The 23,475-nt window shown below is 36.5% G+C and overlaps 1 protein-coding gene across 1 annotated transcript; it reads right to left on the reverse strand.

Annotated features, from left to right (window-relative positions):
- Positions 1–432: 432 nt before the first annotated feature.
- LOC143377192 (pancreatic triacylglycerol lipase) lies at positions 433–21,665 on the reverse strand. The gene is made up of 7 exons (XM_076828230.1): positions 20,735–21,665; positions 15,563–15,834; positions 14,983–15,253; positions 4,888–5,127; positions 3,216–3,449; positions 2,087–2,414; positions 433–975 (listed from the first exon to the last, which is right to left on the reverse strand). The coding sequence occupies exons 1-7, from the start codon at positions 20,904–20,906 to the stop codon at positions 870–872; spliced, it is 1,623 nt and encodes a 540-aa protein (XP_076684345.1). The 5' UTR covers positions 20,907–21,665; the 3' UTR covers positions 433–869.
- Positions 21,666–23,475: the final 1,810 nt, after the last annotated feature.

The following is a 23,475-nucleotide window of genomic DNA, read 5'->3' on the forward strand; positions in this document are numbered from 1 at the left end:
ATGACCTTGAAATTTCGAAAAATACGACCTTGAGAAAAATTGGTTGTATATCATAATATTCGCCCCTTCGAACCAAATAATGTTTTCCTCTGACATTTTTTCCTATCACCAAAAATAAGTGAGATATTTAACATGCTCATGTTATGTGAAACACCCTGTATAATTAGTAAGATGGAGGTAGTCGACAAAGATTTTAATTTAAACATTCCTTTCGCAATTATACTATACATATTGTCTCTGATTTGAATACTATATAGAATATATTTTTTTTTAAATATTACACAATTATTCGTTTAGTGTTGTACCACTTTAATTTTCCCACCCTGTATAAAATCCTAATATTCACACCAAGGCGAACTTAATACCATCATGAGTTATAGAATCGGATCTTGGAAAAACATATTGCAGAAAAATGCATCGCAGTGTATTATAAAAAAAAGCTTTTTATTTTTCTAAAAAGAAATAATACAATACGTGAGAAAATTGTAAAAATAGTTACCTATTTTCCGTCTACGTTTAATTTATTTGTGGAACACATTATCAAAAACTAATTAAATGGTCACTTAAAGCCGTCGTTATATCAGTCGAATATAGCAACAATGAAATAAAGAATTCTGGCACTTCACACTATGAATTCTAAAGAATTTGAATAAATTATTATTTTATACTGGTGCTCACAAATTTTTATCTAAGGCTCAGATAAATTCAAATATAAACAATAAATAAATATGCTTGCATTTGACTACCGATTTTATTTGAATTTATAAGATTATCGCGCCGTTAATATTATTATTTATTACATAACTTCTGAGATACGCTACCAATGGCACGTTAAATGTTTGATTAGGATTTAAGGAACGGCCGCGTCCTTACGTAGAAACCACATTTACGTCAGGATGTTGGCAGTTCTCCACCGTTAATAGTTTTTGCTCGTTGGCAATTAGAGTTTTCGTTTCGTCAGGGCACACAGTGATCCTAAAAAAAGAAGATAATTAAGTAACACATGGGATTCCATATTAATCATTTTAGAAAATCGAAATACTTAGAAAGTTCTAGCAATACAATTGAAAAATTGGAAAACGATTTTAACTCTGTTATTTGCAATTATTTCTATCTTTATTATATTTATTATTTAATTAACTCATTGGAGGAAAAGAGAAGGTTTTTTTTCAAAATGATATTTCTTAAATTCGTAGCAGTGATATCCCATGGTAACTACTTAAAAACAATTATCGAAACATCCATACTTTTCAAATTACCCCCACCACCAATCCTTAAGCAGATAATTATTTTTACGCAGTATTGTAAATACGAAAAAAGGATGCAACTGTTGTTTAAACTCCTTCAAGGTATCTCACACCGTTCTCAAAATATTCCACGAAAAAGAAAATTCTGCATTCTTTTTCAAGGGTTGATTTCACCCCCTAAAACCGCACTCTGGCACCAATAAAAAATAGGTTTGTATTACGGATGAATTACTCTACTTGCACACAAAGTTGCATAATGGGGTTGCCTATACAGGGCGCAACAAAAATGTTTGCGTTCCTTGAGAGGGGTGATTCGTGGGGTGATTGCAAACAACTTTTTCCTTAGCGAAAATATTATCCAAAGCTTCGTTAACGAGATATTAACAAAAACCCCGACCAATCAGCGTAAGTTCCCTTGCGAATGAGGTTACCCCATTAATTTCTTTGATTGTGACTTTGCGTTAGTCCTTTGACATTAATCTTGTAGCGCCGTAAGACTTGAGATGATCAGAAAAGCTGCTTAGATATGATAAACCTAATACAAAGATGACATTTCTATTTCAGCTTGCGCATTCGGGGTCTCACTACTGCCCAGGATATCTATTCTCCGTGTCAGTTAAGAAGGAACCCGTCTCGCGCATGTAGAATGAGCTGATTGGCTCCGAAAAAGCGTTGGTGGGGGTACAGCCAATAGCGGCTTCTCCCGGCGCCAATGAGCGTCAAGCTGCGCAGAACCGGTCTAAACTCGTCGGTCGGCAGGTTCCTTCTTAAATGAAAGGGAGAATACATCCACGCGAACCTTGAGCAAGGTTACCTCAACATAACCTCGAAATACGTACCCATGGGAAGACTCCAAACTGTCGATGGTCAACGAGTCGAGGTAAACACGCGGGGTGTGAAGGAGTCGCCACGTGAGGGGATTGAAAACGGAAGCTTGATACTCCCAGGAGATTTCCACTGCTTCTGGTTTGCCAACCACATCGCCAGCCAGCACAACTGTGTAAGTGCTGCCTGGCTCGTAGTATTTCGAATGCGAGCTGAGCTGCATCCTCTCCGTTTTCGTCTTGCTCTCGCCGATCACACGGATCACGAACGTGCCGACCTCGCCACCATGATCCAGGCTCTCATTCGTCTTCGAGATGTTTATCGTCACTTTGTAGTGGCCCTCTATAATCGTGGAAACAGGGAACGAATCGAGGTGAATAGGTTTCCTGGTTGGAATCGAAACGATGGTTAATTCGATCACTGGGTAGGAGTTAACTAAGCCTAGAGTTAGGAAAGGGAAGGTTCAATCAAACGCATGGGAGTTGGTGACTGGGTCCATTTAGACCCATGGTACCTAGCCTACTGTATTTATTTTAGACGACGTTATTATTCGGTATTCGAATATTCGTTACAGCCCTAGTAGAGCTGTAATTATTCGGATAATTCGAATAATTTCTTCGAAAATCCGAATACGAAAATTCGAATAATTTCTTCGAAAATCCGAATACAAAAATTAAAATAATTTCTTCGAAAATCCAAATAAGAAAATTCGAATAATTTGTTCGAAATCCGAATAAAAAAATTCGAATAATTTCTTCGAAAATTCGAATATTCGAATTATTTCAAATACGAATAATTTCTTTGAAAATTCGAATATTTGAATAATTTCAAATACGAATAAATTCTTTGAAAGTTCGAATATTCGAATAATTTCTCCGAATACTCCTAATTATTCGAATCCCAAATTTGAATTTTCTGGTATTCGAATGTTCGAGTAATTACAGCTCTATAAGTATATTCGAATACTTGAATTATTCGTATATTCGTTACAGCCCTACCCCATGAACTCACTTTCTCTGAATCAAGAAATATGCGACTGAGAATAGGGAGAAACAGTGAATTAAGCTGAATTATCTTATTTCTTAATGTGCCTGGGTAAATGGAGTTCTGCTATATTAGAAAAGAATTGCAAAGGTTACTAACTGCAAAATGGCTTTGTCGATCCGGTCATTAAGAAAACGGAGGCGTGATAATTTCCTGGTTGAGCGTCCAGTCCGAATCTCGGGCAGTATTGGTTGACGCAGTCGAAACAACTGCCTTCCAGAAATTTGTCCCATGAGGAGCAAGGGACCGCCAAGAATGGGCAATTTGTATTGATGCTGTCTATGAAGTATTCGTAGCTACGGATATGATTGCAGCCGAGAAATCTCTTGATTCCTGAAAAATGTTTCTGACTGAGAAATGGTCCCTAACCCAGTTAAGAGCTTAAGCCGATAAACACTAAAAATGTTGTTTTTTTCATTATTCTTTTACTAAAGTATTATTGATAGTAGTTTCTAAATAGTAATATATTGAAATCCGATAAACCAAATTTCGCTTAATTCGAGTTCTCAATAATTCCAGTTAGTCTGGACTTCGTTGAGATTGGATAATCGAAACTCCACTCTATTTAGAAAATATATAAGCAGTGGCGGATTTAAGAAGTAAGGCCCAGGTGGCAAAGGCTCTGAGAGGCCCAATTTTTTCTGGAAAATGAAGAGGTAGTTTACTAAAAACTACAGTGTATAGAAAAAAAAATAGTGCTGGATATAACCATAATTTATTTTTTAAGACAGGGGCCTTAGAGGGGCCTTCTAAGCAGGGGCCCATTTTTCGGGAAAATAAAGCGGCAGTTTACTAAAAGCGGGCTCAGTGTAATAATGCAGAACAAAAATACTGTGGATAAAATCATAATTTTTTTAAGAATGGGGCCCTGGAGGGGGGGCGTGGTCTTTTAAGCAGGGGCCCAAGTGGCAACTGCTCATCGGCCGCCTTGTTAAATCCGCCGCTGTATATAATGTATCTTTATTGTCATTAACGTGTTAAGTACCTATCTTCGTTGCTTCTGAAAGTAGCAGAAACATTGAGACAAAAACAAAACGATTCAACGAAGCAAGTATGATAATAGAGAAAGTCATTCTCAAGGTTATGTCCAAGTCAATGCTACTTTTTTTTAAATGAAATCATGCGTCTTTGTGTGCGCAAAGTTGTAGTCACCGTTGGAAAAAGTTCAACGGCTTAGAGCAAGATGGCGATCAATTGTCCTTGAGCATCAAAAATCAATACTGAATCATTTTCTATCAGACACTAAATCGTTAAAGTTTAATATAAAGTTAAAAAAAATGAAATATAATATTCTATAAAATTTGTTTTTGTTTGTTATCTAAATTACATATAACAATTGATGATTTAGTTTTTCTGGTATATTTATTTAAACCTATAAAAAGACGAGCATTAAAATTGTTACTATAAGGACTATAATTAATAAACAAAGACAGTTGGAAATTTCCTTTAAATATGCGAAATTCTAATTTCTCAAAAATAGCCGCAACTGCTAAAATAATCAATAGTTCGTTAATAGTCTGATTTGAAAATTTCTCAACTTTTCCCTAAAATTATTACTTTCATAAACAGTGCCCGGTACAGCAAGATGCTCAAATATGGAGAATTAAGCATTCCTACCACGTTACTCTGTCGAAATATCTTTTCTCCTGCAATTAGTCATAAACCCACTTTCCCATCGCCAGCTTAATTAGAAATTAAGAAAAATACGAATATTAATAAATTCTAATTAAAGTAAAATTTCTAACTAAGGATTATGAAACAGAGATCTCACCGCGAAAGAAACTCCCACGTTCCATGGTGATGGAATTGAGGACACCCTCGTTGCAGCCGGGCTGATTACGGCCGCCATTTGGGTAGAAATCGATATGCGCCACGGACTGTGTGATACCGAAGCCGCCGCTGATAAAAGGATTGCAATCGGTATGGATGACTGTGACAAATGTAGCGTCCGTTGGATCGAGCCTCACCATGGTCGACGTGTTGCTGAAATGCGGCTCGGCAGGATCGAGGCCTTTTAACAGAGAAACGAAACGTGAGACGCTTTGCTGAACGTTGCTGCAACCACAGGTTGCAATCATTTTTAAATCACTGGCCGTCCAGGCGATTTCTTTTATAATTCGTTACAGGCCCAGCTCGTTCCTGTAGTTAAAATTAGGCAGCTGCCTAAATGGGGCGCAAAGTTGACAAGGGGTGCAAAATGGCCTTTTTATTGTTGCCATTTTTTTTAAATAAAGTTTCGAATGAAATATTACAAGTTGTACTACAGTCGAATCTCGATAACTCGAATCTCAAGGGAAGGGAAAAAATCTTCGAATTATAGAGGTTTCGGTTTATCGAGTTTTCGAGTAACGACGTTCAATAAACGAAAATTTTACTTATAGGGGCTTTGTGCGACTGTTAATTTTTCACCTTGCGAAGCTCTAAAGTAAGACAAATTCAAGTTTTAAAGGTCAATTGTTTATTGTATATCTACAATTTATGTACTACATGTGTACCTATATGTATACAATTAATTATAAGACACATTTTATGCTCGAAATATTACTGTTTATTACATATTTAAAAAATGTGATTTTGCTTTGTGCTAGAACATAAAAAAAATCCACGAGACTCCAAATCACCTTAAGGGTTAACTTTGGAAAACTTTTTTGATTCCTTGGCTAAAGAGACAAATTATTCTCAATTTTTGTTTGGGATTTTCTAGGTGTTTTGTAAACTTTAAATTAGTCTCCACTAAATTTACTAAAATTAAACTCCCCCAAAATAAAAATTTTAACTAAAAAAAAATCGAAATTAATGTCAACTAAATTTAATAAAATTTTGCTCCTCCAACTGAAAATATCGCCGTAATCAATTAAAATTGAAAGTAGTTTCCACTGAATTTACTAAAATTTAGCTCCTCCAAAATAAAAATTTTAACTAAAAAAAAATCGAAATTAATATCAACTAAATTTAATAAAATTTTGCTCCTTCAACTGAAAATATCGCCGTAATCAATCGCAAAATTGAAATTAGTTTCCACTAAATTTACTAAAATTTAGCTGTTCCAAAAAAAAATTTTAACTAAAAAAAAATCTAATTTAATGTCAACTAAATTAAATAAAATTTTGCTCCTCCAACTGAAAATATCGCCGTAATCAATTAAAATTGAAGTTAGTTTCTACTAAATTTACTAAAATTTAACTCCTCCAAAATAAAAATTATAACTAAAAAAAAAATCGAAATTAATGTCAACTAAATTTAATACAATTTTGCTCCTCCAACTGAAAATATCGCCGTGACCAATTAAAATTGAAGTTAGTTTCCACTAAATTTACTAAAATTTAGCTCTTCCAAAAAAAATTTTAACTAAAAAAAAATCTAATCTAATATCCATGTTTTGTAGGTCGTTTCATTTCATTTTGCAGAAACACATTTTAGACTACAATTTTTAGCCTTGAAACTCAGTGTCTCTAGGAATGATTTAGTTATATAATATTTTAATATTGTTTGCCTATAGGGATGCGTGCTTCAAATGTGTATGATGCTGGTACTTTAATTCTATTTCTCAAAAGTATGTTCTTATTTATCTGAGATACTAATTTAAAACAAGTAAGAGGGAGTTACCTAAAGACAATGCAGGTCAAACTCTTTTATATGCATATCGCTGCACGCATTTGAATGTCATCATATCAGCGAGAACACTATGCATATAGTGTCATCTACAAATAAATGACGCAAGTAATGCATTAAGAAATCGACTGGAAATGATACGTGCATAATAATAAGATTGAAACGGATAATCCTAATTCGTATGGTTACACATATTAATATTCGAACGTCAAACTACTTCTGTGCTTTTTATTTAATATATCAACTGAAGCACTATATTAAACTTCGATCTTACATTATTAGTTTATCTAGAAATCAGAAACAGCGACACAATATGAGTAGGAATCTAATTAAGTGTGAAATAAGTATGAGCATAATTTGTAAGAATGTTGTAAGATTAATGAAGAGCACCATTAATGGCAAGGAAACAATAAAATTATATTTATAGAGCCTACTTTCACGAAAATGAACAAAACTGTAAATAGCAAGCTTTTTTTTTTTTATATGTAAAATCGAAACCAGCAAAATTATGACTTAGAGTCTAAGTTTTAGACTCTTCTTAATTTCACGTACCTGTATTACATTATACATATTTCAGTTTCATCAAAATCCTTGACCTCGATCTCAAAAAAATAATTGATTCTATGTGGAATAGCCTTGCATCTATATACATAGTAGGGTAAAGGACCCAATTACTCACACCTAACCAATTACTGTCACCTTAAGCCATTTTACTTAAAATAACGAATAAATAAACGTTGTAAAGTCATACACAAAAAGAATTATGTAATTCAAACTATAATCTATACTATAGATTATATACTATAGTTTATTTATTCTTTATTTTAAGTAAAATAGCTTAAGGTGACAGTAACTGGGTCCTTTACCCTACTATTGCTTACCCCAGTTTATAAAACCATACACGAGTTTCTTCGCACAGACCAAAGAAACAAAAATAAGTATACAATTATTTAAGCATCTTGAACCAAAGAAAACTGATTTATAGTTTCACAAATTATCTTCCACTAGCTTAATATTAATAAGGGCGAAAGTGTTGGGACGTCCAGATTTCATGGTAGCCTATATTTTCCTCAGGGTTCCGGAGAGTAATTATGCGAAATTTGGTCCAAATCGGTTGAAAAAATCGGGATAAAAAGTATCCTACACGTTATTCCTGGTCCTGGACTACGTATATGCGGGAATGTTGTAGCATAGGAGAGGCGTGCGTGTGTGCGATAGGCATCGAGTGAGAGACAAAGGCTCGATGCCTCTGCGGGAAGGATCGCGATAGGCGGAGAGAGAGAAAGAGTGAGAGAAGGGATGCGTGTTGCGTGGTGGACTGCTCGGGAGTCAGTCGCAAAGCATGCGCCAGAGGTCGCACGTAGGTATCTGTATCGTACTTTATTCTCTACATTTTCTATTAAATCATTTAATTCTTTGTACATCTCGTTGGATTGATCCTATCCACTTCCACGTGTATACAAAATATCAGAAAGATCCGTTGCGTAGTTGCGACGTGATTGAGTAACAAACATCCAAACACACTTTCGCATTTATTATACATATTAGTAGGAAGTAGGAAGTAGGATGTCATCTAAAGAATACTTGAGTACAGTAGCGGATTTAACGGGCGGCCAATGAGCATTTGCCGTCTGGGCCCCTGCCCAGAAGGCCCCCTAGGGCCCATTTCCAAAAAAAATTAGATCGCATTCAAACACTATATTCTTCTTTGTTTCCCACAATTTTCATACCACGCGCACGTAGATTTATTTGTAATTTTGTTACTATACAGGGTGTCCCAGAACGTTGGTCACTTGGGCCTGTTTCCTTAAATCCGTTACTGCTACAGTAGAAGTTATCGATCGCCGAAGTTTCCCGTCTCTCAGAGCCCCTTATTTTTAAGTCCCTTTTCTCTTTGCCGATGGGCCCATACGATAGGTGAGTCACGTAAAAGTGTACCGCATGTCCCGGCGTAACGAGTGCGGCGTTACATCCACATTGCGCAATCGCGGAAGTCGTTTTTTGGTCTGGCGAGATAATAAATTAAAAGCCCAGTCCGCGGTGGGAAGTAATCGTTACCGCATTCGTGATAGGACTTTTAGATTACTGACTCCCCCCCCCCTCCCTCCTCTCCCTGTTCAAGGCAGACTGCGGTATATTATTTTCCTGGTCTACGAGGAAATGGAATTTCGTTAACGACTTCATTACGGAGGCTTTGCAACCAGCACCTGTCTTCGCAACGTTCGTTGGTTTACAATAGACCCACACAACGTGTAGCTTCATTTTGTCATATATTCTATTAATTTATTATTGGACTGCGAGGTTTAATATATGTAGAAGTGCTAAAAGTAATTTCGTGGTAATAATTTTGTTCGTTAAACTTAGCTACTACAGTAGTATATACTTCATTATTCGCACGACTATATATTTGGGACCACTCGCGCGCCATCTTCGGCGCATGCGCATGATTTTTATCGCGGGCCCGAGCCTACCCACCCTGAGGGCAGTCAAGAGGTCCGTGAAGTTGACACACCCCAAGTGCAAATTTTTATAAAACAGAAACAGTTTTCGTTTGTCCACCCACAATTTTCGTTTGCCCACTCTTCAAGAAATAAAAATTATGACCGAATTGAAAATTTTTGTCAGCAGCACACGCATAAACATTTTTCATTGATATTTAAGTGGGATATGATCGTCCGCGTTTGTCCACCCACGATTTTCGTTTATACACCCCGCAAAAGAGAGTTATAAAAACAAATTAAAACAAATGAGCAATGATCTATACGAACAAATTTTTTAATTTGGTCACAACTTTTATTTGAAGGGGTGGATAAACATGGGCAAGCGAAAACTGTTTCTATTTTATAAAAATTGCACTTAGGGGTGCCAAATTCACAGACTTGTAAACAAGGCACGCCGAGAGTGAGTGAGATAGAACTCGAAGCGAGGATGTCGATCGTGCGTTTTCTGAAGGATAGACCCAGTTTATGAAGCACGAGTGTATATTGCAATCCCTTTTATAATGATTTCATGCAGAGCATTTGCCTGAGCTCAAACAATGTATCTTTGGCTAAATATAATATTGTATGCTCCCATCACTTTCTATTCTCCATGTCATTTAAGAAGGAACCCGTTTCGCGCATATAGACTGAGCTCATTGGCTCCGAGAAAGCGTTGGTGGGGGTGCAGCCAATAGCGGCTTCTCCCGGCACCAATGAGCGTCAACCTGCGCAGAACCGGTCTAAACTCGTCGGTCGGCAGGTTCCTTCTTAAATGACAGGGAGAATACATTTACACGTCTTTCACCTTGTTTTTTTTTCATTTTAAAAAGTGTAATCCAAACTGAAAGGTTGTTACTTTGACTGAAATCATTGGTATTGGTGGACTTTGTTAAAAAATGATTTTTTCCGAAATTACTATGTTTATTTTTATACCGGACCTCGTACGTGTTTATGCAAAAGCATATTTCGACAGGGAACAACAAAACTGTGTCTTATTATACGTGCGGAGTTTAACAGCCAAATTCTGACAAGGGTAGGTTTTTAGGTGTCCGCCTCCGATTGCTTTGGTTTTTGGATATGTTTTAGAGGACCGAAAAATAATAAATTCGCGTCTGTTTATTTTGTCCCGGTTGCATATTTAGGGGGTGAAACCACCCCTCTCCAAAGTTATAAGATTTTTAAGTGTCTACCTCCGATTTCTTTGGTGTTCGGATATGTTTTAGAGGAACAAAAAATAATAAATACGTGTTCTTTTTGCTCCGTTTGCATATTTAGGGGGTGAAACCACCCCTCAAAGTTATAAGATTAGGTACAAAAGTGACTAACGAGAAGAGCATCACGCATACAGCAAGTTATTACTATTATTATTAATTTTTATTACTTGGTAAATATACAAAGAACAGTAACACATAAAGCACAGCAAAGTAAAAGGCGAGGCTGCAGTACAATACTGTTAGAAGCCTAACCGTAAATGAATTATGACGCAAATGAAACTTATATCAAGTCTTATTCAACACCATGTTATAATATTCTTTAAACTAACAACAGTAACTTTCGTACCTCTTCTTATGAGCTCTGGAGGGTGGTTTCATCCCCTAAATATGCAAACCGGTCAAAATAAAAAAACACGTACCTATTTGTTATTTTTCGGTCCTCTAAAAAATATTTAAAAACCAAAGTAATCGGAGGCGGAGACTTAAAAACCTCTCCTTGTGAGACTAACAAGAGGAGATCCCAAAGAAATTATACCCATATACCTTAATGGCTATTTCTAATGCAGTTTCAATCAAATTTGTAGGAACTTTCAGTTTTCAAAATGGTAATTTTTGCGTCACTAGTATCTGAACTGTGACAAATAAATTTCCGTTCTGAATATTCGACATAAATTTAGACGCATTATCAATCGAAATATTTGTAAACAGAGCGCATGAAACGTTTCAAATTTCCGCATACCAAATGTTGAAGGTTTAAACAGTAAATGATTAAGACTCGTTTGTTAACAAGCAGAGGGTGGCTGACGAGTCCGCTTCTTATTTCGTGAAACGATCAATCAAGATGAATAACGGTAGCCCCTTTAGCCGCCAGGTGCGCCCGGAAACGTACGAAGATGGCCGATCGAATCAGAAACGATCAGGGTAACAGTTAAAGGAGGAGAGGAGCGGCCGAAAAAGTGTGACGCTTGGCCATTTTGTTCTCTGCGGGATTACGTAGGTGGAACTATATAAATAAGTACTTATTTATCGTATTTATATAATAACACTTTGAAAAAGAACCGTAAAACTCGAATACCTGCAGGTAAAAAAATAGAAAATACGATATAACACTCTATTCGAGTTACAATATTTTTCACGACTGAAAAATTACAACCTTACAGACGAAACGAGAGAAATATAATATTTGAGTCTTTAGACTTGCATGTAGAATAACTTAGGGGAAAAATTAATTTAACTATCAAGAAATGTGCAATGTGCATTTTATTGGGAACCAACAGCTACTTGTAAAATAAAGTAATATTTAGGTATAAAAAAATGGAAGTACCTAAATCGAATCAGCTACAAGGTTTGATTACACGAAGTATCGTTTAATGCTGATGGGAAGTAAAGCTTTGTTACTGGTATTGTACAGTGTGAAATTGGATTGAGTTTAATTTGAAGCAGTAATTAAAATGAAGAAGATAAATCAAGGAAAAACATTGTTATAGCTGTGATTACATAATGCTACGCTATTCGTCGTAAGACTACGAGATTTCAGACATATATTCTTTAATTATGAATTTCCTGAGTGTCGAGAAATACGCTGTGTAATAATAGAAACTATTCATAAAATTAGAAGCTTACTAATTGCTTACGTATAACGTGACACGTCGCTTCATCAGAAAGAGAAATCTCAACCACGCAATTGCAATTGCTTGTAACCTTCAAATTCCATTCCCGTGACTAAATAAATGCAACTGTTAGCAAATACCTTATTTTTGAAAAACAAAAAGCTACATGAAAGGATTTAATAAATATTAATAATAAATATTAAATATTACACAAGAAAGAAAATCATACGAACAATTCTGAAAGTTTGAATAGAAAGTTAAGAATAGTAATAGAAATAGCTATCATCGAATAAAAATTAAACTAACACAATTAATTTCAAAATCCATAATTGACTCCTGCAAAGAACAGCGTGTAGCTACTAAAGCACCCAACATTTCCTATCTGAATAAAAATATTAAAACATTATCATCATATTTAAACATTATGAAAAAAGTTAGAACTAATAAAGGAAATATAAAAATAATAATGTAAGATGATGTAAATTCAACGAAATGAATATTAGAAATAATTAAAATGATTTTTAACCCTTCGTGGTCACACGGAGTACATCGCACCCTAGGCAGTTTCTTTTTTCTTTGCCAACAGGTACTTCTGTAAATTTTTAGACCTTAATATTAAAATTTAAAAATTAGGCGAATCTTAAAAAAAAAAAAATCCATTTTTTCAACTACAAATTTCGTCATATCAAAATGTACATGCCTAGAAAAAGACTATTAGAGCATGATTGTATGAGTATCACGAACGTACAATGATCGCTCAATAGTTGAAAGATTAAAAAATTCGAAAATGGTATCTCAAAAATGACACTGGGATGTAATGAACTTGTGACGAATTTGTGATTATAAAGTGTGAATCCAAAGGGTTAAACCTGAAACTCCAAAGTGAAAATAACAATTTAAATTCACCAGCAAACACAAAAAGGATGGACCTCCCAAAAGAATAACTATTAATCAAGTAAAATAATTTCACTTATCGAAGCTCAATAAATCAGTATATCAACAGGTACGACTGTAGTGGAACTCCATCGACGATGAGAACCTTTTCCCATTTCCAATCAATCCTCGGGGCGGGTGCTGTGGTTGGAGGGAGTCGATCAGATTGACAAAAGCTACTGTCACATAAGCTATCGATCCCATCGGGAATTACCAGGATACCAGAGGTGGATGGAAGTCGGCCAGGGGATGAGCGTAACTGGAAAATGAGGATTGAAGGGTGGAATCGCGGTGGCGATGGCCCTCCTACGGGCTCGCCTGGCGCGCACGGGGTGGAAACCTCGAGTGGCTCTTTTCACAGGGGTTGGAGGGATCCGTTATTGGTAGCAGACGAGTGGTGGCTTGCATTTATGCCCTTAGACCCGCCCGAAGACAAGATCTGGTAAACAACTGGAATAAGGGAGCACGAAGCATCAGGAAGTGGCGAGGGAGAAGATTGAGGCTCGACAGTGGGATCAGAAGGGACAATGAAATTGGTGGTTCTGGCTGTTGGTATTCATTCGCGGGTCGAAGGAAGATTTATACCTCCCTACAGTTGCCTTGCTAAGGGCAGGTCTGCCCTCATTCAACTTCTTGGCTGATCCTTGAATATTCAGGGTTGTAGTGATGGGTTCGAACGTACCACGAGTCTGTTCCATTTGTAAATATGAGGTCTGTGCAAAGTTCGTTTGCTTTGACCTTTAGGAGACCTGCAAAGCCCTTTTTGGGACTTTGAGTAAGCACACTACTTAAAAATTATTTATAGTATAAAAACGTATGTGTGTGTTAGTGTTCGACTTTGTTTTTGTGTATGATCGACTATAACTTCGTTCTGTTTGAAAGAACAGAAACAAATACGACAAAATAAAATAATTCTTGAAACAACGCAAAAATGCCAAAAGTAATAACTAAAAAAATGGGAAAAAATAAAAAAAAAGCCTGGGTGACGTTAAAAGAAAGTTCTCTGAATTTTGGTATATGTTCATTCGTTTAGGTCAGTAAAACTGCCATGTGGGTCAAATATTTTTACAATCCGACTACAGATTCATAATCAGCAGTATCAAAAACCCTCAGACATACTATATTTTTTAAATTAAAAAATGTTAAAAATTTTATTACCGGCAAACCCCTTGCGGGGCTCTGTGCAAGTCTTCTAATTCTGCGCAAAATATACGCTATATACATAAATTTTTGGAATCTAAAAACCACTATTTAAAAAAAAAAAAACGGTCATCTAAATGTCAATGAACCAAAGAGTTTGTTAAAAGTAGAAATATATATTAGGTTTTTTAATCAAAGTATTTTTCGGTAATTATTTACAAAAGGGCAGTCCTCATCGATTTCGTGGCCTTGAAATATGTTATCGGGGCATACCAGATGCAAATAGGTTAACCCTTCGTTGATAGACACACCTATTTTTCCGATCAACTTTGAAATACTGGGTGGCTCACACCCAAAGCAATGTTTGAACGACTGCCATTCTCATCTAAAGAATCCAATCGTTATGAAAAAAATCATGGGTCACTTTTAAGGTCTCTAGAATGTATTCCAGTAGTTTCTTTATTTAAATTTTATCACAGTTTATATAAAAAAAATTCTAGATTACCATATGTCGAGAAAATACGAAGAAAATCTTCAAAAAATTGTAACTTCTACAAATTTCAATATTAGAAGCTAAAAATCTACAGAGTTGTTGTTCAGATATAATATTTCCAGAAAAAAATAGGATATAAGTCGACATTGGAGGAAAGCTATTTATTTTTCATGTAGAAAGTACAAAGCGTCAAAATCTGCTTATGGGTGGCTCACACCCAGAATGTTAACAAAGGGTTAGGGACCTGGCTACGGAATGAGGAAGGCTAGGATGCCTTCTGGTAACAGGACAGTGATGAACCTATACCTGTGAGGAACCTTCTAGGATCCTGGAATTGAGCGGTCGTTCTAAAGTATTCCTAACATGTACGCGCATAATACTCACCCGTGATTCTTCCAAGACTGTGTTGGTACGAGTGCTTCAAGAAGTATCCAAAGTAGCCACAAGTATGGGCGCCAAGGCTGTGCCCTATACAGTGCATCATCGATGGATCAGCTCCGCCAATATCGATCAACTGAAACGCCAAACGAGCTGTCATAGCGCCCACCAGCCTCGTGTTGGCGACAGCCTGCGTGTAAGGTGGCCCAGCTCCACCAACCCAATTGACTACAAGCACGTTACAGTCCTCTCGTATTAGTAGCTCTTTCACTGTTCTCTGGAAAAGATGACCAAAACAGTTTTTAATGTAGCATCTAAACAAACAGGCTTTTTTGGAATCTGTTAGCACAGCTGTATTCCTTAGTGGAAACTACACAATTTTGCTATTAGCACCATTCTCCTAGCTCTAGTAGCTTCCAAGATATTCCACCAAACATGTTTCTCACCCTCAACTTTTAGGCCTGTATTCGCCGCTTCATCATGAGTGTCAGCCAATAAAAATAAATATACGTGAAATATTTTTGGGGGAACTACTTTCTGCTATTTTCTGGACATGTTCCTTCGCTAGAATGACAAGATTACGCACCATAACCCACGTTTTATCGCCGTTGTCGAGAAATCCGTGAATGATGAAGTAGAGATTGCTCCTTTTCAGTAGGGGCGTCTCTAGAATGGTCTCGGTATTGTCGATCTGGAGCTCCCACGGTTGTCCCACGCTGTCACGCGTGTAAAATAGATAACGGGGGTTGATACTGTCTGGGCGGGCTGGGAAGGTGGACACAGGTCTATTCTCTCCGGACCATGGTGGGCCGATATAGAAACAGCCATATGGATCGAAGCATCGCCACATGTACCAATCTACTCGAAAAGAGAAACGAAAATGTGTGAAATTTTCAAAATATTCTTGCAAAAGGATTTTTAGCTATTACGTGTTAATAGACTGATATTGGTAAAAGGGGAAGGGATTATGCAGGACGTCAGTTTTAAGAGGCAACATTCACCTAGGACTAAATAGGGAATACAATCCCGGCCATTATGTACTATCCCGGGATTGCGGGATTTTTTAAAGTCTACCTCGTGATTCCGTGACTAATCCCGGGATTGGGTAACAGAAAATTTCAGTAATTAAACTGATTTAGTATGTGCTAAAATTCTAAGTCTGTATTTAAAGTAAACAAGCTTACATTCTGTCATTAGTCTGAAACATAACCTAAAATCATTTTTCATAATAAAACAGTAGAGCAATGAAGCATAATAACGTCTCAATAAGTAGGTATCAGTAAACCATTATGAAGATTTTTGGAATTGCGAACGAAGAAACAGCAAAGCACCTAAAGTACGTACATATCTACAATGTTTCGACTTTACGTGTTCACAAGGGGACCTTCAGGACTTGCAAACTCAGAAATTCTTTATACTTAGTGTACGCGAAGGTCTTCACTCTGACTGTAATTTCCCAAAGCAGTAAGGTCCGCTTCCCCCCCCCCCCAAATTCAAGAAAATCGGCTTTGAAAAATGTCGAGTTGCTTATATACATTTGAGAGAAAACAATGACCAAGGAGCAGCGTGAGCGCCAGTTCGTAGCGCTGCCGGCTAGTAAGGGTGAGGTCGCCAGTTCGCGTCTCACTGTTTGGTACTATTTTTTTTTTTTTTTTTATTCATTTGAATACCTACACCTTGTCAGACAAGTGGCGATTTGCAACTCGCGCGATTTCGAAACAGCGGAAAGTGAGAATATCATTGTAAAAATAAATATGGTGCAGTTAGTTGTATGCGACTTAACATTATTATTTAAATAAATCATTATTATTATAATTGTCCTTATTACTCTGGAATGACTATGCTTATTTATTCTGTTTATTTTTTATTTTTTTCAGGCGTTCATAAAGTAATTCACATTTTTAAAAAAGCACAAAATTCTCGGGTTTAGTTATATCGAATCCCGGGATTTTTGGAATCCAAAAAAAAACAGCCGGGATCGCGTGATCCCGGGATTGAATTACCTACCTAGGACCAGAAAGCCAGGGTCAATGTTGACAAATTCTTTTTTAATTTAAAAATCTTGATATGCATCTTAACATACGTACTTTAATGTAACAACTGTGTAAATTTAATTCGAAAACTAAGAAACGTGAATATGCATTTTGAGATGCATATAAAGATTTTTAAAATGCTTGTTTACTTCCATCTCATCCTACATGATTTCACTCGTTCCTTAATGCTTTTTTGCTAAATTACTAAATCGACTGTTTACACCCAGTATCGCAGAATTTATCAGCCAACTTAAATTCTTTTAATTTCACGCCTACTATCGTTATCCGAACTGGAAAGTGACAGCCAAAAGTCTCGCTCGCGTCATCTCTCACCCTCTACCTATCAGAAATTATTTACAAGGGAAGTCCGGCAACTGGAAAATTCAAAAAAATCTGAAAATTTGCAGAAGTGTAGCTCAACTGATGCTAATAACATAACTATTTTCTGATTCGACAAAAAAAACGGTCCTCATAATGAAACCACCCCCTCAACGAAATTATGACTTTTCATATTATCGCAAATATCTACGAAACTATAAAAGATATAAAAAAACAGTTTAATTCAAAGTTGCATAGCTTTCGATATCCTACAATATGGCGCTAAAGAATTGTCGAAAAAAGGGTGATGGAGATAAATCAAAAAAAAGAAAAAAATGTTTTTCGAAAATTCTTTATCGCCACTTTATAGGAGATAAAAAACCATACAATTTTAAATTTAATTTCTCTTCGATATCTTTTACAGTTTCCTAGATATTCACGATAATCTGAAAACACAGCATTTTTTCGAGGGGGTGTTTCGCACCCCCAGGACCGTTTTTCTGTGGAATTAAAAATTAGTGACGTTACTGGCATCACTTGAGCTACATGTCTGCAAAGTTTCAGACCTCCCCGAATTTTCGAGTTGCCGAACTTCCCCTGTTATATAGTTACCTATTTCTTTATCCGATCGCCCACTAATTTAAGCCAAACCGAGCATCGGACACTTGTTCGTTACTCTCTCGATTCAATTACCGTAAACTTATGCAACCCAATAAAACATTCATCGTCAATCTCCGACAAACGAGCCGCCGATACTTTGACCCACGACGATTATAACAAATACGCCCGCAATTTATTGGAATCCGATGTTAACTTATGGACGTGCTGGAACACCGGGCACACGTCTATCTCGGGGAGACGCACGGGTGTATCATTATTTACGATAGATGGACGGTTCCACGGCGCGCAACGAATTGCCTGTCTGTCAGGGGTTATCACTCGGCGTGTTAATGTTATCTCTGCACGCTGCATTCTATCAGTTCCTCGAAGACTTCGCCACTGTTATGTCTCCGTGTTGGATTAACGATTAGCACGACGGCGGCCTCGCGCACGTGACTTCGCAATTGGATGCACACGATTCCTTCTCCCTTCTAGCTTCGAGAAATTCCTTTTCTAGGTACTGCGAAGACTGTCCACCACGAAGTGGTTGTTTTCTATTATTTTTCAGACAATATTGCCGATTCGTGAAGTAATTGGATTTTTAAATTTTACTTTCATTTAAATTTGCAGGTTTTTAAATTTATTTAAGGTATTCCGGGGGATGATGGGGGTGCGTGAGCTGAACGAATTCTTTTTTACCTAAATTCTTATACTTTTCGATAGACCTAGTTAAATAAAGAAAAGGAAACGGGGAACATCATTTGACACGGACTTGTTTTTTTTTTAATATTTTAGGTTTGTTTAATTTAGGGTTAAATAGTTAAGATTGATTAGTGAGAATCGGCTGTAGCGTGGAAATACTGTGTATCAATTAAAAGAATGCAGAATTTATTTTTGTACTTAATGTTTATAGGCAAAAGTTTTTATTAGTCTCCAGGAAACTATTTTTATAAGAATGAAGGGGTTTAAATATTTTTTGCAAGGATATTGTAATTATACAAGCAGGCATTAGAATTGTGACTTTTGTGTATCATAATAATTATTTTATTAGAATTACTGTAACATAATCTGTTTTCTTCAATTTATGTATTTTGTACTTTAGTACCTGCATATATCAAAGAATTTGTTCGACAATAACAGAGATAAGTTTAAGTAATAATAATGAATAGAGGAGAATTGTAAATAAAGTTAGTTCTTGAATGTAACAAATAACGACGACAAACACAAGTGTTACTTATAAATTGATATGCAAACACTGCAAAATTCAGAAATGCTGTATAGCGTTTCGATTAATTTCTCCTCTTTAATGCCAAAATCCAGTACGGGAGTGGATAATTGTATCCCGTTTCTAATGCATATTCACGTAAGAGATCTAGAGAAATCACGCGGCGGAATATACAATATTAATGTGAAAGATGATAATTCTTGAGAAATCTCGTCTTGACGCGAATCTTGTTTATCATAAGTGAACTTGAGATAAACACTTTACACAGTGTCGCTGTCCTTTTCTTACACACTTCAAGCTTTCTTCGCTTCACTGTTTTGTTTTACGACAGTCCCCTAGTCTAAGCCTATACTATTCATTAGAAAAGAAAAATAAATATATAAGTAAAAATATTTTCCATCGTGAAAAATTCACCCATTCTTTGCATCAATAATACATACATATTATCCAGTTATAGATTATTATTAAGTTCTACTATTCAGTTACATATTATTATACAAAGCAACTCGTGAGGTCTCCAATGCGCATGCGCAAACAAAAGGAAGCGCCAGTGAATAGCAGTGGGGGGTTACTATGACTAGATTCGAGGTTCAGCAGATGATCTAATACCGAAACATTACTACTGGGTGGCTCGTAAGCATTAGGGTGTGTCGATTTTGTGGGTAAATTTAAAATTTTTGCAAATTTTAAAATGACTAGTGAAATAGTAATGCTGTTTTTAATCCCGAATCTGAAACTATCTTCAGAAATTGATTTGAGTGAGGTTTAGCTGCTTCAAATCGCAGCTGAAAACAGTGAACATTAAGTAAGATTTAACTACAAATTACATATTCATATGTTGCTTAAAGTGAGCTGTGCTTACATAAAAGCACGAAAATGAAAATAAAAAAAAATGGAAATTAAGATTTATTACATAATGAAAATATATATGTAATTTTAGCAACAAATCTAGCCATACCTCATCTACGTAGTAAATTTAATGCTACTTAACAAAGTCCACCAAAGAAGCGATATTATCTTGTTTGCTTCTGTTGCGGTTCATAAGCTCAATTATTAATTTTTTTTTTTACCAATTTTACTAATTTTCGTATTTTTCTATAATTTCAAATGAAATTCCAATCAGCTAAATAACGTGTTACACGACATTTAAAGGTAGTGGTTAATTTTAAACCTGAAATTGTACCGTTTTTCCACTAGTCGTTTTTAAAAATAAAACATTGAAAAAAAATGACGCACCCTAGTAACCAAGGACTTCGTTTCCTATATACCCCCTCAATTCCTCCTACAAATCTCATTATTGCTTGGTAGATCTAAGCTATCAGGAACCCTTGCACCGAACAGTTTCTCAACGTCACTTGCTCCCATCAATTAGAATCTACTAAGAATCAAATTATTAGATTCTTCTGTGTCCTATCCATCCCCTTTTCTCCCTTCATGAACCTCACAATTGCTCAGCACACCTGCGCCATCGATCAGTGCCACCATATCCAAAGTAGGATTTTATAGAATCCGAAAAAGCTCTCGGTACCCCAGAAGTGTCTCTGAGGAGCTCTTTAGCGAATGAAATTTGTAATCTACTCACTGTCTTTGAAATCAAACTGATTCTCCTCCTCCTCGGGCGACAAGGTAGTGGTCGTCACATTGTGCCTCTGAAAAGCCTTGTCAACATCCTGGGTGTCCGATTTCTCCGACAGAGTCGTTATCATGTTGGCGGTCTGCGCGAATATCATAAACATCGTCGCGTTCCCGAACATTTTGCGTCACCTGCCTTCGTCCACCAGAGTCACAATCTTGCTTCTTCGTCACTTCTTTCACTAAAGCAGCGGAGCACGCCACTCGAATCGCAGGACCCACCAACGAACATCCAGGAACCCCAAGGCTCCAACTGTCTCTGAAGATCTCACTTGGACGGGGTCGCCGCAAACACCACAAGCATGCCCAAAGAGACTTTCTTCTTCTTCATGATCTCTGTCGTTAGCAACGAAGGACAGCGAAGAACTGTTCAGACATGCGGGGGACCAAAGATGGCACTAGGATTGGACGCCAGCTCCGCTGGATTTGACTGGAATTTTGCGGCGATTGGGAGGCAAGAGAGAACTTCTTCGGTCTGGCTTTGGCTGCGACGATCCTCGGACCCGATATGTCTACCGATAGTCGGCCAATGGGTGGCAAGAAGTATTCGAAAAAAAATCCATTGACGTAAGCGGCGATAGCGTGACGGGAGTGCAAGCCCCGACAATAGGGTGTTGCAAAATAGACGAAAACGTCAATATCTTTGATCCCTGGTCACTGGAGGCGCGAGGGGTAAATTCGCTTTGCAATAATAACGATAATACGTTACGCACCCTCCTAGTAATATCTGACTGTCTTCTTTAACGAATGCAGCCGTCAACCTGGATCTTCTTAGGCAAGTTAGCCTGCTCCTCACCAGCTCCGCGATAGCGTTCAGACTTTCTCAGCGATCACGGTGTTGCTGACCCTTGCGATTGCGGAATAAGAACTTGCGACGGCGACGAGCGGTTTCCTGTAAAAAAATGTAGCGCGTGCTGTTTGTTCGGGGCAAATGTGGATAAAACTTGATTGCTTTTTTGCTCGTACTGTGTTGTGGAAGCATTTATTATTGTCGGTTTGTTTTGCTTTGGAGATGCTTGGTTTTGAGGTTAGATGCGGTAGAATCTTTTTTAGAAATTTTTGGATCACTGAACGTCTCTAGTTACACACTGTATGTAATATTTATTTATTACATGCAATCATTTTTTTAAATAATATTCATTGCATGTAATATTTATTTTACCATTTTGTGCTTTCAATTTTTTGTATATTTTTCTCTTTCCTTTGACTTGGATGTTAGTGTGTGATGAAGACGATTTATTATATATAGGTGTTATTATTTAATGTTAAATATTCACGGTACAGTCGCGGGAATAAATTGTTTACCATTAAGGGGGAGGGGCTACCTAGAACGGTCAAAACAACGCGCATTTTTGGGATTTTTTTTTAGAAAAACCGATAAACTTTTATTATTAAATATTAGTCTATTCGAAAGAGTACATCTTACGGATATTTCAGTATTTTTTGTGGTAAAATGTAGTGAAAGGTTTGTGAGTTATAGCCGATGCTAGAGACGTCCCTTTTTTTAGGCGCTCTGCGGTGAAAATGGTAGCTCGAAAATTCGATTTTTTTTTGGATAATATATGAAATTATCTAGGCGCTATCGGGATCGATTTTGGAAAAATTATTTTGAGACAAAATAACGGCTATGCAAAGTTGAAGTATCGATATTTGGCAAAAAACCGCCCCTTTTTCGAGTGTAAAAAAATCTGGGCAAAAAAGAAGAAGAAAGCTCCCGATAGCGCTTAGAGTTTTAACCCTAAAATAAGCCTGCAAAGCCTCGAGTAAATCGGTTAATTAATTTTTGAGTTAGTGTGTCATCGTTTTTGAAAAAAATGATTTTGCGGAAAACGCGTTTGAAGTTTTGGGTCTGAGCGCTCCACCGAGGAACACCTAGTTACTTACACGCGTATAACTTTGTCAATTTTGGTCGTATTAACTTCACACTTTTTGGGAATATTTTCAAGATGTTGCACTTCAAAAAATATAGAAATCGAAAAATCAATTTGTCGAAAATTTCTAGGTAGGTAGGCCTCTCCCCTTAATTGAGAGTTAAATGATTATAGAAGACTTTATCGGGGAAAGGGATGTTTTTTCGGAATAATAATTCAATTAGATGGGGACAATAATTCAAAATACATTTATCAACGTGAAATAAATACGAAAAAAAAAAATAATAAAAAACGATTTTTCTAATATTCGTACTAATTTTCTTTTGATACTGTAAAAAAATACAAACACAAAAAAGCATCCACAACATTTCCACAATTCGAGCATGATAAAATAATAGATTGATAAAGTTCCCTAACTTGGACCGGATCCTAAATTGGACCATAGCCTTTATCGACATGTTACTTGACTTTAGAACGAGTAATAATGACAGAGTGACGAATGTTTTGTTTTGATGCCGGCTAATGTAATTTCGCCTCCAAATCATATAAGCTGTAACTTTTGACTGGTAGATAAATTTTGAATTCTAATCGGGGTCATTTCTTATGAGTGGCCATATTTTTAATGTTATCATAACATTTATCTGATATTTGCACTAGTTTTCGTTTGTTACACCTGAACGTTAAAATTGGGTTAGTTTCTTAAACTGAACCAGCTAATTGTTCTTAAGTTGGACCGGCCCAAAGTATGCAACATTCCTTCTTTCTTAAGGATCAAATGGCCAGAGCAGGGAAAATATTGGAAATGGGACAGATGATGGTA

Source organism: Andrena cerasifolii, chromosome 15 (genome assembly GCF_050908995.1).
Source record: "Andrena cerasifolii isolate SP2316 chromosome 15, iyAndCera1_principal, whole genome shotgun sequence".
NCBI classification, from domain to species: domain Eukaryota; kingdom Metazoa; phylum Arthropoda; class Insecta; order Hymenoptera; family Andrenidae; genus Andrena; species Andrena cerasifolii.

Excerpts from the sequence above, each read along its gene's own strand:
- LOC143377192 (XM_076828230.1), bottom strand. The coding sequence starts at position 20,906 with ATGTTCGGGAACGCGACGATGTTTATGATATTCGCGCAGACCGCCAAC. Across the intron at positions 5,128-14,982 it reads CAGTCTTGGAAGAATCACGG|GCCTCGATCCTGCCGAGCCG; the intron begins GTGAGTATTATG and ends CTCTGTTAAAAG. Across the intron at positions 2,415-3,215 it reads ATCGACAAAGCCATTTTGCA|AGGGCCACTACAAAGTGACG; the intron begins GTTAGTAACCTT and ends CCACGATTATAG.